This window comes from Propithecus coquereli, unplaced genomic scaffold (assembly GCF_000956105.1).
Source record: "Propithecus coquereli isolate 6110/MARCELLA unplaced genomic scaffold, Pcoq_1.0 Scaffold181, whole genome shotgun sequence".
In the NCBI taxonomy this organism is placed as follows: domain Eukaryota; kingdom Metazoa; phylum Chordata; class Mammalia; order Primates; family Indriidae; genus Propithecus; species Propithecus coquereli.
Genome location: NW_012142857.1, coordinates 2,182,755 through 2,200,961, shown reverse-complemented (window position 1 = coordinate 2,200,961; position 18,207 = coordinate 2,182,755). Strand labels below are relative to the sequence as shown.

The window sequence follows — 18,207 nt, the reverse complement described above, 5'->3', positions numbered from 1 at the left end:
TGTACCCACCCAACGCCCACTTCACTTAACATGTACTGAAAACAACATATTACAGATCCCATTTCCTAATGTTTGTAAATCATACCTACTGCCAAAACTAAATTTGACAATGTCCTGTTACTCCTTTATAATAAAAACTGTCACCATTTTCAACTCAATTACTTACTCTTGTAGACATTTTTCTAACACTAAAGTTGCAGTTAGATTTTTTTCAAGTTTTCCCAGTTCAACCTTGATTTCTTCATTTTTAGATTTGGTACGAAACAGATCAGAGGTCAAATCATTCACTGCAGGGATAAAACTAAAAGAAGACTCTGGTCACATAAATGGACATTAAGGACAACAATTATAATTTTTCCTCATTCCTAAGAATGATTTTATCTCTATGTGGATTCTTATATAACTATGCTGTTCACACTTTTATGCATTTTTTCACACACTGTTCCCATTGCCTGGAATGCCTTTCATCAGCTGGCAAAGTTCCATTTGTCAAGGAATACAAAACAATTTTAAGATTAACCTTAGCCAATTATTCTTAAAGAAAGGAAACCTGCCATTGCAACAAAAGTGATTTAATATATCCTAAAATCAATTTGAAATAGGAGGCCCTGGACTTACCCTCATCCTGGAATTCACTGCCCGTTTCTCTGTGCTACCCAGCTACAGCTTGTACATTCTTGTACAAGCACCTGTCAGACTATGTTATACTTTTACATCTCTATCTCCCTTATTTGACCATGAGCAGAGACTGTCCTTGAAGGCTGTTACTATCCTATTCATCTCTGCTTCCTCAGTGCTTATCTGCCTAGTACACAACCAGTATCTACTGAACTGATTTCATTTTATATTTCTGCCATACAGCCTACGGATGCTTACACCTAAAACACTACTCTTTCAACATACATAAAAATTGCCCTTAAGTTGACGATTAGGCAGAAGAGCTGTGCAGTTCTCTGATTATGATAAGTTGCAGTATTAGTCCTTGCTAAGATATGGCCAATAGTGACAGTCATATAAACTCTGCAGTCAGACTGGGTTTGAATCCCAGCTCTGTCATTTACTACCTTGGAGAAGTTATTTAACCCACTGCTCCTGACCGTCAGTTTCCTCTTAGGGTTGGTGGAAGGATTATGTCATTCTAAAGGTGAAATGCCTACTATGAAGAATGAAAGTCCCTAACCTACTCTACAAATAGGGAGGGGTATGACCAAAATTTACTATGCTCAACCAGATGATGTAGCCTACTGCTTTTCTTATTGTGTACAGGGAACAACGTGATACCTAATCCCTTTCCAAATATACATGAGAATTGCCCTTTACAAACCTAATCCTGGAAAAAGAAAACACTAAAAACTAACCTATATCAAATTTACTAAATTATAATAATTATACTCACAAAGATAAGAAGTAACTAAATTCAATGCTTTTGCATTTATTGTTAATTTCCTATATAGAATTACCCAGAGAAGCAAAAAGTCCTTAGGTCAAGACCTTATATGATTGCAGAAATTAAAACTGTCACAAGAATTACCTAGTTAGTGAGGTATCCTTTGTTTCAAGGGCCACTGCACTGTCGACCAAAGCATTCAGATATCTGGAACCAGTGCTAGAGAGATTGGCAGGGGAAAAATTCACACTCTCCATAAGAAGGTCTTGAAGATGCTTGGCTAAAAAGATAAAAGAGTTCCATGGTGACTAAGATGTTTTCTTTGTGTTTTGTTTTTTAATTTTTTAACAGCTTTATTGAAATATAACTCACATACCATATAATCCACTCCCCTAAGGTATACAACTCAATGGTTTTAGTATATTCAGAGTTGTATTAATATATCCATCAGCACAATCCATTTTAGAACATTTTTATCACCCCAAAAAGAAACCTAGTCATTACGAAAGATCCCTTAGTCATCACTTTCCAATTTCCCAACCCATGAAGCACTAGCAACCACTTTCCTTTGCCTATTCATTTGCCTATTCATGACATTTCATATAAATGGCATCATATGATATGTAGTCCTTTGTAACTGGCTTCTCTCACTTGGCATGATGTTCAAGGTTCGTCCATGCCATAGCATGTACCAGTGCTTCATTCCTTTTTATGGCTGAATAATATTCCGTTATATGGCCAGGTACAATGGCTCACATCTGTAATCCCAGCACTTTGGGAGGCCAAGGCAGGAGGATCACTTGAGGTTAGGGGTTCAAGATCAGCCTGAGCAAGGCCCCGTCTCTATGAAAAATAGAATTAGCCGGGTGTGTTGGTGCACACCTGCAGACCCAGCCACTCGGGAGGCTGAGGCAGGAGGATCACTTGAGCCCAGGAGTTTTGAGGTTGCAGTGAGCTATGACACCTCTGTACTCTAGCCCCAGGAGACAGAGACCCTGTCTCAAAAAAAAAATCAATTGTATGAATATACCACATTTTATTTATCTGTTCACCCACTGATGGACATTTAGGTTGTTTCTACATTTTGGTTATTGAGAATAATGCTGCTATAAATATTCACGTTAGGTTTTAATATGGATATATGTTTTCATCTCTCAGTTATATACCTAGAAGTGGAATTGTTGGTCATATGGTAGTTCTATGTTTAACCACTTTAGGAACTACCAGACTGTTTTCCAAAGTGACTGTATGATTTTACATTCCTACCAGATGTGATGAGGGCTCCAAGTTCTCCAAATCTTTTCCAACAGTTGTTATTACTTGTCTTTTTTATTACAGTCACCCCAGTGAGTGTGAAGTGGCACTGTGGTTTTGATTTGCATTTCTCTGATGGCTAATGATGCCGTGCTTTTTTGGCCATTTGTATACCTTCTTGGGAGAAATGTCTATTCATATCCATGACCCATTTTTTAATTGGGTTGTCTTTTTATTATTGAGTCACAAGAGTACTTTACATATTATAGATGCAAGTCTCATATCAGATATATAATTTACAAATATTTGCTCCCATTCTGGGGGTTGTTGTCTTTTCATTTTATTGACGGTTTCCTTTCAGAACAAAAGTTTTAAATTTTGATGATATCTAATTTACCTGTTTTTTCTTTTGTTCCTTGTGCTTTTGGTATCATATCTAAGAAACCAATGCCAAATCCAAGGTTGCAAAGATAGATACCAATGTTATCTGATGAGTTTTAGGTTTAGAGCTTACATTGTTTAGGCTTCTTACTCATTTTGAGATAATTCTTATACATGGTGTGATTTAGGGTCCAACTTCATTCCTGTGCATGTGGATATCCAGTTGTCCCAGCACCATTTGTTAAAAAGACTATTTTTTTCTCCATTGAATTATCTTGTCACCCCTGTCAAAAATCAATTGACCAGGAGATCAATTTCAACACAACAATGTGGGAGTTCTGCTGAACTCTTCAGTGAAACTAGTAAAAATTATAAAAAAGAACAAAAACCAAATAACCATTTAAAGTCTTTGGAAATGGTCCTAAGGGAAAAAAATGAAGAAACAATCATTCAAGAAAATCTATAAAAACTCAGTAAGGAAATTTAGAATTTGTGATATTTGAAGCAAGACTATTCCCTTCCTCCTCCCTTCCAGCTCACTGAGGCACAGCCTCCACTCTAGACTCCTGCAGTGAAGAACACAGGGCTCCCTCTGCCTCCAGTTCCTACCTGGGGGGCTTTCTTTCTGGAAGGAGCAAAGCTTTAGTTTTTCTCATCCTGCCAAGAGCTATCTGTTGCTTATTCTCAGTCCCAGGGGAATGTGGTTGAGTGGTATGTCCACCCAGCCATTGCTCTCGGAATGGAAGCTCTACCTCGAGTGAGACATGCTGAGAATACTGGGGCCCCAACTGCTCTTGCACTGGCTAGTGAGGTAGTGGCTCCACACCAGGAGAGGCAAGCCAAGAGGACCTAAAGCTCCTATATTCCCTCTCACTAGGTATCACTCAGAGAGAAACTTGACATTTTCCCTAACCCCAACAAGTCATAAACACATGGCTTCTCATTTCTTCCCAAAGAAACTGACTTCGCTTACAACAGAGCCTGGAGAGGTTTAAGCCTAGGGCCCCTCTCAAAAACAGTGGAAGTTGTGGTAAAAGGAATTGGGAATAGAGTCAAGATACAGGCTAAATTGTAGATCAGCTCGTTTGTAGGGGAGAACCAGGGAGTAAGACATCTAGCAGGAGCCATTCTGGAGTCAAAACAAATATCTAACTGACCTCAGAAAGTATTCCTTTAAGGAACAGAGATAGGGTATTTCTGTGTTGCCCAGGCTGGTCCTGAACTCCTGGCCTCAAGAAATCCTCCCACGTGGGCCTCCCAAAGTGCTGGGATTCTAGATGTGAGCCATCACGCCTGGCTTATAATGCATTTTAATAACTACAAAAATAAAATCATTTAAAAATAAAACAATTTTAAAAGCTCATATATGAGAGAATGTGGCTACAAAGGAATAGCACAGGGGATATTTTTGGAGTGATAGAACTGTTCTGCATCCTGATTGTGGTTCCTGATTGTAGGAGATGGTTCTAGACTCTTCATATTAAAACAGTACACAAAACCAAAAAGTCAGTTTTACTGTATGTTAATTTGAAAAAGGAAATTAGAAAGAAGCACATATGCAATAGAATTAAATATAAATTGCACTATATTTAAAACATCATATTATCATAATATATGCCATACGCCTGGTTACATGTAGGGCAAATGTAGATTTTTGTCAATCTTTACTTTCCTGGTTTGTATTACAAAAACAGTAATCGTCTTGAAAGCACTTTTTCAAACTACATATGCCCAGCGGAAAATTCTAATGCAAGCTCCTGATACATAGAATGATTTGTACGATTCTCACACTTCCTGGGTGCCACTTCAGTTGTCCTGATAGTTCAGTATGACTAAATCATGGGGACTGGAAACAGACTGAACAGAAATCTAAGTAAAAAAACACAGGGCATCTTGTGTGTCAGGCAAACAAGTTTTAACCCTTATCATTCGGGACTTACTGTTTTGCTATCAGAGTACCAATAAAGCATTTACTATAATGAAATTTATAATTTAGAAAGTTACTACTTTAACAGAGTGGAAGACAAATCCGGGCAAAATAAGGAAATAAAACAAGTAGTCTACACCAATTTTGCATACTTTAGTGTCATAAAATTTGGTTACCTTTATTTATTCTCATTGAAAACTCTGTACTTAATCTCACCTTCTGATTCATATTCACTTGCTTTCTGTTTCAAGTCCTCTATTACCAGGTGGACGTCCCTGTCCCGGACCCTGTTGCGTTCTGAAAGGTGATACAAAATCTCTGTGGTCCGTGGGTTCACCTCATACTGTGGAATGGGATGATCTCCAAATATTTTTTTTAACCACGTGGCAACCTAACCATTAAAAGAAAGACAAATACTATAAGCCTTGTTTAATGTAATAGCATGACAGGAACATAATGAAGTGATCAAAAGCAAACTTTCTACGCTTTTCTAATGCTTTCTATGATTATTCTGGCGTCCTACTTCACATTCTCACTTGTCCTGGAGATATTATATGATAGGAAATAAACTTACAAAGTGAGCACACACATGGAACAGCACAAGAGTCAAAATAACCAGAGAACAATCCATTCTTTCCCAAAGCTACAAAAGAAGTATAGGCTAATAATTTGTCTCACTTGAAAAACCTTAAAGCGCAATATGCGGGTGCCAAAGCACTAATATACGTGCATGGCCTGAAAAAAGAGTTGTCCCTAACACACCACAAGCACGCAGTGCCGGGAATCTTCCCAGAGTTGGGATGCGGGACGCGCAAGCAGCTCAGGTGTGAAAATAGCAGGAATCAGCAGTGACCGGTGAGGGTTGGCTGGAAGGTGGGTCAGAAGTCCCACTCCATTCCGCTCCGAGGGGTTTCGTTCTAGCGGCTGCTCAACGCCTCCCTAAGCGCGGGTCCAAGCAAGGGAATGCAGGAAAGGCAAGGAAACGCCCCTTTCAGGAGGGTCTAAGCAGAGGGGGCTTGCAGACCGTGAAGGCAGCACTAAAGACGGACGTGTGGAATAGGGGAGAGGAAAAACAGACGTGGCGCGCGCAGAGGATCCCCCACGACATAGGTGTGTCAAAGATGCAGTTTCCAGGGGGGAAATCCCCGCTCTCGTCTGGTCACCTGGGCTTCTTTCTCCTCCTGCGACTCCATAGCTGCCGCTCCCGCCACTTCCCGCAGAACTCCTCGCGGGACAAGCGTCCCGCTCACTCCCAAAGCCACGCCCACACGCCGTTGGCTCCGCCCCTCGCCGAGGCCGGGATTTCTGGGAGTTGTGGTTTTTACTCGGACTCGAGGCGGCTGAGCCCTCAGACAAGGCTGGACGAAGGCTCCGGCATTGCAAGCCTCGCTTCCCTTGCCACCTCCCCGCTCTCTCCGCCCTCCACCCATCTTCAGGATGAGAAGTAGAGCCGCCTGGACCGGGCTGTTTTTTCTTTATTTATTTTTATTTCTCACTTGAATCACTTGTCTTAAAAAAAAGTACCTGAAACGTTTGGTTCTTGGTTAGCAGATGTTTGTGTTTCTTCCACATTGATTCCACAAACTCAAAATTTTTATTCTACCCTGGCAGTATAAACTACGGCAATCTTAACACAATCCGTTAGTTCCCATTATCAAGGAGCTAAATATGCATGTGAATGTTTTAAAATAGTTAACAGCATGGATCAGCTGAGACTGTCCCTGCAGCTCAGCCATCCTTTCATTCATTTCTTCCCTAAAGTTCTCTCCTCCCTCCATCATTCTGTATTTAACACTATGAGAGGTTCTTTATATTTATACAGGAATGTAAAGTTTTCTATATGTTTTTATGTTTTTGTTTCATTCTTATGGGGACAATGTAAAATAGGTAGACACGCATTATTTTACCCATTTTCACATTAACACACACACACTCACACACGGATTAAATGACTTGACCAAGATTAGGTAGTAGAGCTGGAACCTGACCAATGTGTTATGCCTCCAATTGGGTGTCTCAGTCTCCACACTGCCGCCAACAATCTCCTATAGTGTACTGTTACTAGGAAAAGTAGATGGCTTAAAGAAGGCCCATGTACCCAACTTTCTATTATGTGTGGTTTAATATTAAATTGTGGATCAGGGCCGGGCTTGGTGGCTCACACCTGTAATCCTACCACAATGGGAGGCCGAGACAGGAGGATGGCTTAAGGTCAGGAGTTTGAGACCAGCCTGAGTGAGAGACCCAAAAAAATAGAAAAATTAGTGGGGCATAGTGGTATAGGCTGGTAGCCCCAGCCGCTTAGGAGGCTGAGGCAGGAGGATCGCTCTAGCCCAGGAGTTTGAGATTGCTGTAAGCTAGGCTGATGCCACGGCACTCTAGCCAGGGCAACAGAGCGAGACTCTGTCTCAAAAAAAAAAAAAAAAGAAAGAAAGAAAAGGAAGTAGAATATTAGAGAAAAGGATTGCTGACTATGCATTTGCAAGCCATGTTGCAGGAGATGACCCTTTTAACCTTGAGATACTCATATGTCTCACCCAAATTAAGGTTTAGGGTGTAAGCCAAGACTTGGTAGATGGAGCTAAAAGATGCTTCTCAGAACAGTTACAAGTGAAGAGAACATTAATAGTCTCCACTATCAAATATACTTAGCATCTCACACACACAAAAATCTCAATATCATAAAAATTCTGTAGGGAAAAAGCGCCTCCCCAATCTTATCGGATAGGTATAAAAACGGTTTTTTCATCATCTCCATTTTACTCCATAAGAAAAAGTCAAGTTACCAATGTCATAAAACAAGTTGCTGGCAGAGGAAAACTTGAGCTCCAGTCGGGTCTGGTGTGAGACTTCTGATTCTGGACCATTCTTCTCAGTAGGACTGGCAACCACGCTGCTAGCATTCCTTGTGATCGTTCGAATTTTTAAGCAGGTTGCTCTAATTCAGACAGGATCGCATCTAAAAAAACTGCGATTCTCTTAGTGCTATCAATCAGCCGGAATTGTGTGAGTGTTCATTAAAAATTCAGATAGCCCCAAATTTTAGACTCGGAGGGTTGGGGTCGGGACACAACCCGAAGATTAACTGGCTCCGCGAAAGACGCCGTGAGAATGGCCCACTCGGGCAGACAACTATTCAGTGTTGCTACAGGCGCTAAATCACAGTTCAACACCACCGACGCTATTAATGCCCTCACCCTCAAGCCAGCCGCGCCCCCCGACAGGGTGACGCCCACATGATCTCGCACCCGACGGGGCTTGGAACTGCTGCTTAGCAGGTTTGACTACCCACGTGGTCTCCCGGGGCAACCACAAGGTCGATTGGAAAGACCAAAGTAAATGTGTAACTAATGGCAGGACCAAAGTTGGCAAATATCTAATCATTCCTTTTGAGGTTTAAACTTAAAAATAATATTTAAAAATTAAGTAGCCTGTCCAAAAAGGCAGATTCGCGTCCGGAGGTGAAAGCGGGGGGCGGTACTTCCGGGTCAGGTGGGCCGGCTGTCGTGACCTTCCTCTCCGCTCGGCCATTTTGTCCCAGTCAGTCCCGAGGCTGCGGCTGCAGGGGAGCTGCTTGCGGATAAACTGCGAAGATGCTGTCCGTGCGCGTAGCTGCGGCCGTGGCCCGCGCCCTCCCTCGGCGGGCGGGGCTGGTGAGCACCGAGGGCCTGCGTTGGGAGGCGGCTCGGTGGGACTGCAACGGGTGGTGGTTCGCTGGCTCGGGAGCTCTTTCTGCAGGACGTTAGGGGCTGTGGCGGGCGTCGCCATCTTGCACCCGTGGCTGCTGCAGCTGGGCAGAGTGGGCGGCGGGGCCGTTTTGCTCGCCACCTGTGCAGGATGAGGCAGAGTGAGTGGTACAGGAGAGACAGTGATCTCGATGTTGTCCAGAAACAGGGCCTCAGGATTCCTGTCTTCGGCCAAGGGCGACCCGAGAAGGGGTCTTGAGTGAAGGTCAGGGCTTGCGCTCTAGTTTTCCGAGGCCTGCTCCGAAACGGGGAGTGTCCTCCCGGCTGATTCTTCGGGTCCTGCCCCACTGAAGGTACGAGGGTTGCTGTCAGCTGTTGTTGAAGTGAGTCAGGGGAACCTGAGGTTGTATGAAGGTCAGCAGGCCCCTGCGTTTCATCTGTGCCCCGGAGGTCAGTTCGGAGCAAAGGAATAAATGAAAGTAGTTTTGCGAATACCTAAGTAGGCGATCTCTTAATGCTGAATATTAAAACGATCGTGAAAGCACCATGCGGATGCAAAGAAGCATTTCATGTGGTTAGTACCGTGACAACAATGAAGCTGGTTTCTAAATTGTCTCAGTCTGGCAGAAGGAAGACATTGCTTTGTGGTACTTTGACATGTTTAAAGAATTTGTCCTTGAGTTGTCCACTTAGTGTCTTGAGGAATTGTTAGTGATTGAGAATTCAAGTAAAATAGAACATAAGGTTGGAAAATGCCTGTAAGGGTCAATGCCCTTCGTTACTTATCTCCCTTGAAGTTAAGAACATAACTCTTGAGTTCTATGTAAAGGTATTGATATTTGCTTATTTTTTAATCTTAAAAATAATGTCAATTTGAAAGGTGACATAAACATTCTGGCTATTTTGCTGCCCTGACAGGACCACCGGTAGCATCTTGGTTTTCTGTTGGCGAAAAAGCATTTTTAACAATTTTCATCTAGCTCCTATAGAAGGTAGTAGCTTCAGAATCGACAGTGACCAGTCACAGCATTACAACTTGAAGGAAGGAGAAAGAGGGGTCCAGGTTCCAGATTGCTGCAGGATTTGTTGAAGACAGTTTAAAAAGTCCACATGCCATAACTCTTAGTTTCTAACCTAACTCTAGCATTTATTTACCAACAGTTTTTGTTTATTTGTTCTGTTGTCCGTGCTGGAGTGCAGTGGCACAATCATAGTTCACTGCAGCCCTGAACTCCTGGGCTGAAGCGATTCTCTTGCCTCAGTCTCCCTAGTTGCTGGGGTTACAGGCATGAACTACCATGCCCAGCCTATTTGTTCTTTTTTAAATTTTTTAAAGCAAAATTGGAAATGTATTGAGATTTGCTCCCTGTAGGAAGCAGTTTATCTTAGAATTTTTACAACTCCCATTGAAATAAATCTAAAGTCAAAATGATAGTATCTGGATGCCTTTAAAGGGAAAGACACTTAAGACTTTGTTAACAGTTGCTTTTTAAAATAGAGACTGTATTTTAAAAATAAGCTTTTTATAGGATGTTTACTGTGTACTAGGAACTGCATAATTGATATCCACATTTATCAAAAGGTATTTTCCCATTTGATTAATAGTCTTGAAATTTTAAGCAAAATGTTGTAGGTATAATTACTATTTTCATCAGTAATTTGATGAAACTAAGCCTGCATTTGTTTAAGCTTGTCAGTTTTATAAAGGCTTTTTTAAAAATCAAATTTTAATGAATATGTTTGCACTAGGTCTCCAGAAGTGCTTTGGGTTCATCTTTCATTGCCGCAAGGAACCTCCATGCCTCTCACACTCATCTTCAGAAGACTGGTAAGTTATCATTTCTCAGTCTGCACCACACTTAATACGTTATTAAATGAAGACATAAATTATATGTCTTATATAATTGTTGTGGGTTGTTTTACACTTGATAATTTTTTTCCTTCATTTTTGGTTTCTACAGCATCTCAGGTTCTTAAAGCATAATGTGCCATTTAGCCCTGTGTTGATAGCTTCTCTTGTTCTAGTGAAATGAACTACAGTTATATATTTCTTTTTTTGATATTAACACAGCTTTTTCTAATAATGCTCTTGGGTGGAAGCAAAGTATACATACTAGGTAGTGGAATCTTTTTGACCTCTGAAAGATTTCTTTTTTCCTCCTACAAAGCATTAGAAAAAAGTGAGTAATTCATACTGATAGATTTTTTTTTAAAAGGCAATAGCTGCTACTCTGTGCCTGGTAATCTGTGAATTCTAGATGTGATAGCAAAGTGGGAAGGTGAGCATAGGAAGATGCTGTAGGTTGGGGAATTTCTTTTGAGATGTGTGTTGGGGCTTTTTAATGAGAGGTTAAACATACGTTTGTGTTTATGTATACACACATGTGGGCACACATAGAGCACAGTATATATTGCCCACATGCTAAGATGAAAAATAGTACCTGGGTATCATTTTTTTTTCCTTTAAGACAGGGATGGTATTTTATGTTATGTGATGTGATGTGATGTGATGTGATGTCATTTATTTTTGAGACAGAGTCTTGCTCTGTTGCTTGGGCTGGAAGGCAGTGGGATCAACCCAGCTCACAGCCACTTCAGACTCCTGGGCACAAGCTATTCTCTTGCCTCAGCCTCCCAAGTAGCTGGGACTATAGGCATGCGCCACCACGCCCAGCTAATTTTTTCTATTTTTAGTAGAGATGGGATCTCAAACTCCTGAGCTCAAGCAATCCTCCGGCCTTGGCCTCCCAGAGTGCTAGGATATACAGGCGTGAGCCACCTCGCCTGGCCAGTACCTGGGTACCTTTTAAAGGGAAGATACTTATACTTTGTTAACAGTTGATTTTTTTAAATTGAATTGTCCTCAATAGGCACTGCCGAGATGTCCTCTATTCTTGAAGAGCGTATTCTTGGAGCCGATACCTCTGTTGACCTTGAAGAGACTGGGCGTGTCTTAAGTATTGGTGATGGTATTGCCCGTGTACATGGGTTGCGGAATGTTCAAGCAGAAGAAATGGTAGAATTTTCTTCGGGCTTAAAGGTAAATTATAAAATGAGGTTTTGGCGTTTACATATCTGTGTCTTCTCAGTTGATTTAGTAATTCAGAGATTATGTCAGATTTTTTAAAACTTATAAGCCTCAATTTTGCCTAGTTTTTTTTTTTCTTATCATTATCATAGATCATAAAGAGAATAAACTTAAGGATTTTGGTTAGCTAGGTTTTTTGCTCTAGGAACTGATTTACACTTAAGTTGTAACCACAGCTCCAAAATACAAAATTGAGTAAACTTTCGCTCAAATTACGAGAAATTCAAGTCTGTTCATTGTAGCTGTTAAGATAACTTCAACTAAATTCATTTCTGGTGGAAAGCTGAAAGTCAGTGACTTTGTGTTTCTAGTAAGAGCAGACCAGTTATTGGTTGAGAGGTGAGTTAGTGGTATAGCTAGCAGAGGCTGTCTAATGACACAAGTCCACTTTTTTCTATTGGGTTGAGCCTAGTTGGCCAGTGGGATGAGAAATAAAAGTTGTTGGAGTTGTGGGCTCTCTGAGGAAAGCAGAGGATGATATCGGACCAGGGACAGTAGTACTACCTGCTAAGCACACAGATATTGGAAAATATAATCTTGATCCCCTTGCTAGTATACAGTATGGAAGAAGGGACACTTGATGTGGAAGACTAATTATAGAGCCCAAAGTTATCATTGGCTATAAGACCTTGGCCAAAAGTTTAACCTCTCTTATCTTCAATGTACAGTATATATCTTCGAAAGGTGAGGTTGAAATAGAAGAACTTTGAGTTTCCTTTTAGCTTTTAAGATCCAAATGTCTAGAACAGTACTGTCCAATAGAACTTTCTGCAGTGATGGAAATACTCTATGTCTATGCTGTTTAATATGGTACCAACTATACATATGTCACTATCAAGCATGTAAAATGTGGCTAGTGTGACTGAGGAACAGAATTTCAATCTTTTAAACTTGACTGATTTAAATTTAAATAGCCACATTTGGTTAGTGGATACTATATTAAATGTTAGAGGTGTAGATTAATGTTTTTGAACCTATAATGATACTGCATGATATTCTGTATTTTTTGTAAGTACTTCCCCAGAGCTTTCATTACTGTAGACTCTGTTGTGCTGTAATAGCCTTTTTGCATCAGACATGATTCAGGGAGCTAAAATATAGTTGTGATGATTACAGATGACTTGTTGCTGTTAGGTTAGGAAAATTTGTTCTTAGTGGCTACAGTAGGGTAGCTTTCAGTTTCACTTTTTACTAACCTGAGGAATGTAGGTTTTTTTTTTTAAATTTGTTTCTCCCCTTCCCTCCCTTGTGTAGGTTCTGATTAGATAATTCCTGACCACTTATTTCATACTGATCACTCAGCTCAAGAGCCAATTTCTTTGCTGCTTTTAATTCTTCGGGGATGTGATAGCATGTTAGACGTATCATAGTGGTAAGATTATTGAAGGGGACGTGTTGCTATTTTCAGTAAGTCCTGACCAAAGAAGGTTGTTTGTTAGGTGGAAAAATACTGGGGAATAAACCAGATGAAAAGGACAGTTCCCCCTCCTCCAGGCTGTTTTCATGTCTCACAGTGTTGGTGTATCGGGAGGAGTGCCCCTCCAGCTTCTTTGGTGTTCAATTGTGTCTTTTGTGCAGGGTATGTCTCTGAACTTGGAACCTGACAATGTGGGTGTTGTCGTGTTTGGAAATGATAAACTAATTAAGGAAGGAGATATTGTGAAGAGGACGGGAGCTATTGTGGACGTTCCAGTTGGCGAGGAGCTGTTGGGTCGTGTAGTAGATGCCCTTGGTAATGCCATTGATGGAAAGGTAGGTTTAATGTTTATTAGAGGTGGTTGTAGCTTCTAACAAACATCAAAACTGAGTATTCTGAGAGTTCCTTTTGATTTTATTCTTTCACAGGGTCCAATTGGTTCTAAGACCCGTAGACGAGTTGGCCTGAAAGCCCCTGGAATCATTCCTCGAATCTCTGTGCGGGAACCAATGCAGACTGGCATTAAGGCTGTGGATAGCTTGGTGCCAATTGGTCGTGGTCAGCGTGAGCTGATTATTGGTGACAGACAGACTGGGTAAAGACCCAAGCATGTTAAAAGTTCTAACTAAAGTTTGGTCTATAGAAAGATTATTTTTTAGTCTTACAATGGTAAATGCTTTGGATATAATGGGGACAGTCTATAGAATGTGATATTAGTATTAGTAGTAGTGAAATTTTATCTGGGAAATCCTTTGAAATATTTAGGAAGATTTATGTTTACTTTCTCTTTTTAAAGTAAAACTTCGATTGCTATTGACACAATCATTAACCAGAAACGGTTCAATGATGGAACTGATGAAAAGAAGAAGCTGTACTGTATCTATGTTGCTATTGGTCAGAAGAGATCCACTGTGGCTCAGTTGGTGAAGAGACTTACAGATGCAGGTATTAAAGAACTTAAGTCCCAGTGCTGTTATCTCAAGTCCTATTGTGGCTCATCTTAGAACAGCTTCTGCTAAATGAAGACTGATTTTAGTTACTCCCTAATGAGCTGAACTTTCTAATATAAATCAATAAAAACAAAAGTAAAAAAATAACATAAAATACCAATACATATAAAGGTTTTGTCAGTTTTCTTTAAAGTGGAAGCTATTTGACTCTGGTTAATAATTCTTAGTAGTAAATCTTTTTAGCACTTAGGTAATTTTTATTATAGTAGCCTCTAATTTAAAAACCACAATATTGATAACCTTGTAAAGCTTAAAACATGTTTTCTCATCAGATGCCATGAAGTACACCATCGTGGTGTCAGCTACAGCTTCTGATGCTGCCCCACTTCAGTACCTGGCTCCTTACTCTGGCTGTTCTATGGGAGAGTATTTTAGAGATAATGGCAAACATGCTTTGATCATCTATGACGACTTATCCAAACAGGTCAGAGGAAATACATTTTTATTATCTGTTTGCGCTATGATGAAAGTTCACAAATGCAGCTCCTGCTTAATAGATCAACTTCACAACCCTTTTCTGTACCATAGGCTGTTGCTTACCGCCAGATGTCTCTGTTGCTCCGTCGACCCCCTGGTCGTGAGGCCTATCCTGGTGATGTGTTCTACCTACACTCCCGGTTGCTGGAGAGAGCAGCCAAGATGAACGATGCTTTTGGTGGTGGCTCCTTGACTGCTTTACCAGTCATAGAAACACAGGCTGGTGATGTGTCTGCTTACATTCCAACAAACGTCATTTCTATCACAGATGGACAGGTACTATTTTAATGATGAGGTGTAAAAAAGGTTTGGATAATTCCAAGGCATTGGTTGAGACTAGTGGTTATTAACCGATTTGTTGAATGTCTTTTATTTTTATTATGGAAAATTCCAAATGTATACAGAACTAATGAGAATAGTATAATGAAACCCCACATATCTGTGACCCAATTAACATTTCACAGAATAGTGCACTTCATTCGTGTTTCATTTATACTCATTACTATTCTTTCTTGATAATTTTGAAGCAAATTCCAGAGATCATATCACTTCACCTGCATATATTTCGATATAAATTAGTTACATTTTTTTTTCTCATACATACCTCTTCATCTTGGCAGTAGGATATATAGGTCAATTTCAGTTTGGGTTGTGAAAGATTTGGGGGATTGACACTTCACATTCTTCCTTAGGTTTGGGGTTTCAGTTTTTTGGCATAGTGACTTAAATTTGAAAATAATTGATTTCTTATTTTAAGCTTGCTAACGTATGTATTCTCCTTACATTATAGATCTTCTTGGAAACAGAATTGTTCTACAAGGGCATCCGCCCTGCCATTAATGTTGGTTTGTCTGTGTCTCGTGTCGGATCTGCTGCCCAAACCAGGGCTATGAAGCAGGTAATTTGGCATCACTTTGGTAGGAAGGGGGATATCATTTGATATACATCTTAAAGTGTATTGATTATATTTGAATAGTGCTCTGTGTCACTGAGTTAAACAGTCCCAATAATGTTTGTATTGCAGGTGGCAGGTACCATGAAGCTGGAGTTGGCTCAGTATCGTGAGGTTGCTGCTTTTGCCCAGTTCGGTTCTGACCTCGATGCTGCCACTCAACAGCTCCTGAGTCGGGGTGTGCGTTTGACTGAGTTGCTGAAGCAAGGACAATATTGTGAGTTGTTCTTTTCTTCATTTGCTCAAGTTCCTACTGTGTTAGGGTCTTCTCAGGTCTGCAGAGCTGTCACATCAGGCTTTAATACCTGCTGTTACCTTTCATCAGAGGTCATGCCTTTTAAATGCAATTAATGCCCATTGTAGTTAACCAAAGTACAGTTCTTATCACCGTTTGAATGTAAATAGAATGGACTTAACTGGGAAAACTTAGTATATTTAATACCTTCTTTTCAGGAATTGAGACCTATTAGTGTCCCCCTGGCCCCTTGGCTAAAAGAGTGTGAAATTTGGCAGATTTAAAAGAATGTTAGTATATTTTTATCTTGCCAAATTTCAGCAAACTGTTTATACCCCAGACAATATAAACACTGCCATATGATAAGTAGAGCTTATGGACTGCACCCAAAGATTACACTTCATGGTTTGCAAATAGAAGAAAGAACTGTTTCCTGGGGGGAGAGGTCGGAAGGACTATTAAGTGCAGTTCTAAGTTGCTGAGAATGTGAAGCGTAGGTGATAGTAATATATAGGGACATGTTAATAATTGGGGGAAAAAGTAATTTCTCTGACTTTAGTAATGTGGCATTTATTTGTTTGAGCAACTCATTTGGCATTCTTTTGTTTCTTTTCAGCTCCCATGGCTATTGAAGAACAAGTGGCTGTTATCTATGCGGGTGTAAGAGGGTATCTTGATAAACTGGAGCCCAGCAAGATCACAAAGTTTGAGAATGCTTTCTTGTCTCATGTTGTCAGCCAGCACCAAGCCCTATTGGGCACTATCAGGTACGAACATAATTAATGTCCTCTTTTTGTAAAGTTATGTTTTAAGATCAAAGTCATGTTAAAATTCTTTTTTTTTTCTTTTGGAGACACAGTCTCACTCTGTCACCCCGGCTAGAGTGCTGTGGCATCTGCCTGGCTCACAGCAACCTCAAACTCCTAGGTTTAAGTGATCCTCCTGCCTCAGCCTCCCGAATAGCTGAGACTACAGGTGTGCCACCACACCTGGCTAATTTTTCTATTTTTAGTAGAGATAGGGGTCTCACTCTCGCTCAGAGTAAAATTCTTTTCAATTCTGTAGATAGGCTAGTCACTGAGATTCTGTCCAGATCAGAACTGATGATCTGCTTTTGTTTCCAAATAGGGCTGATGGAAAGATCTCAGAAGAGTCAGACGCAAAGCTGAAAGAGATTGTAACAAACTTCTTGGCTGGATTTGAAGCATAAACTCCTATGGATTTACATCTGTTGCTAGTTTGGTTTGTCATTATTTCTTCTAGTAAATGAGTTCCATTTGTAAAGGTATTACTCTCATACTCCTGATGTACAGAAATCACGTTAAAAATAAAAGTTCCATATTGCGTGGTGGATTTCTCTAGTGTGTTATTTAAAACAAATCATGTTAAGGACTTGTCGAACATGCTTCTTAACCTGTTTCACTTGAATATTGGTACAGTCAGCACGGCTAGATAATTCAAGGCTGAGCTCTTTGTAAGATTCTAGAATACTTTGTGATTGATGAAAGAGAAATTCATAAATGTGTGATTGAATATATTTGGTAAATGGATATTATTGAAGAGCATGACTGGCTTCTCTACCCAGACTTACACCTGCACAAAAGAGGTACTGTAGGCAGGAAAAGGGTAGGACAACTAAAATTCTCAAGAAAGGAAAAAATTGCTAAGTAAAATATGAAAAATGGGGACAAAAAACTGAGGTGATGGCAGAATGAATAAAATTTTGAAAACTTTTAAATATCTCGTGTAGTTTATTTTAACCTAAGCTTTCACAAGCAGCAGTTCTTAATTATGATGTAATCAAGCTAATCGGTATTTTATTTTTGGTCTTATTTATGAAATCTCCACAGTCACAAAGATAACTGTGTTTTCTACTGGGTTTTAAAAGATTTTAAAGTTGTAAAAATTAGTTTTTGTCATGTATTAGAGTTCTCCAGAGAAAGAGAACCAATAGAGTGTATGTTTATTACATACACAGAAGGCTGGGCAGGGCAGATGGGCAGGCTGGAGACCCAGGTAAGGCTTTAGGCCTTCAACTGGATGAGGCCCAGCCATATTGTGGAGGGTGATATGCTTTACTCAAAGTCTACTGATTTAAATGTTGATCACATCTAAAAAATACTGAACAGCAACATCTAGACTGGTGTTTGACAAAACACTAGGTACTATAGTGTGATGTCATGATACAATAAATATATGTTTTGATCTTAACCCCCATTTCCTGGCACACAGCTCCTAAAACCCTTGGAATCTATGATGGTAGTGTCTTTTTTCATGCTAATGAGATAACTGATCACTAGCTGGTCCTGGAAAGTCTCTGGATGTGGCCTTGTTGCCAGGGATACCAACCACATGATTAAAGGCATGGAACTTTAAGCCTTTTCTCCCCACCC

General features: G+C 40.3%; 2 protein-coding genes across 2 annotated transcripts in view; one reads left to right on the top strand and one right to left on the bottom strand.

Annotated features, from left to right (window-relative positions):
* Positions 1–6,216, bottom strand: part of HAUS1 (HAUS augmin-like complex, subunit 1) — a 14,443-nt gene extending 8,227 nt beyond the window's left edge. The window contains exons 1-4 of the mRNA XM_012642641.1: positions 6,113–6,216; positions 5,166–5,340; positions 1,532–1,667; positions 167–301 (exon numbers count right to left, since the gene is read on the bottom strand). Coding sequence (XP_012498095.1) covers positions 167–301; positions 1,532–1,667; positions 5,166–5,340; positions 6,113–6,142 — 476 coding nt within the window. The 5' untranslated portion in view covers positions 6,143–6,216. The remainder of the gene's footprint in view (positions 1–166; positions 302–1,531; positions 1,668–5,165; positions 5,341–6,112) is intronic.
* Positions 6,217–8,420: 2,204 nt separating this feature from the next.
* ATP5A1 (ATP synthase, H+ transporting, mitochondrial F1 complex, alpha subunit 1, cardiac muscle) lies at positions 8,421–17,161 on the top strand. Its single transcript, XM_012642640.1, has 12 exons — positions 8,421–8,602; positions 10,385–10,463; positions 11,506–11,675; positions 13,302–13,475; positions 13,569–13,735; positions 13,937–14,085; positions 14,423–14,574; positions 14,679–14,903; positions 15,418–15,525; positions 15,652–15,796; positions 16,431–16,581; positions 16,943–17,161. Exons 1-12 carry the CDS (start codon positions 8,543–8,545, stop codon positions 17,022–17,024), a joined length of 1,662 nt encoding a protein of 553 aa, XP_012498094.1. The 5' UTR covers positions 8,421–8,542; the 3' UTR covers positions 17,025–17,161.
* Positions 17,162–18,207: the final 1,046 nt, after the last annotated feature.

Bases quoted from the DNA above. Each gene is read 5' to 3' on its own strand.
- ATP5A1 (XM_012642640.1), top strand. From the start codon at position 8,543: ATGCTGTCCGTGCGCGTAGCTGCGGCCGTGGCCCGCGCCCTCCCTCGG. The intron at 11,676-13,301 runs GTAAATTATAAA...TCTTTTGTGCAG, and splicing joins AATTTTCTTCGGGCTTAAAG to GGTATGTCTCTGAACTTGGA. The intron at 14,086-14,422 runs GTATTAAAGAAC...TTTTCTCATCAG, and splicing joins GAAGAGACTTACAGATGCAG to ATGCCATGAAGTACACCATC.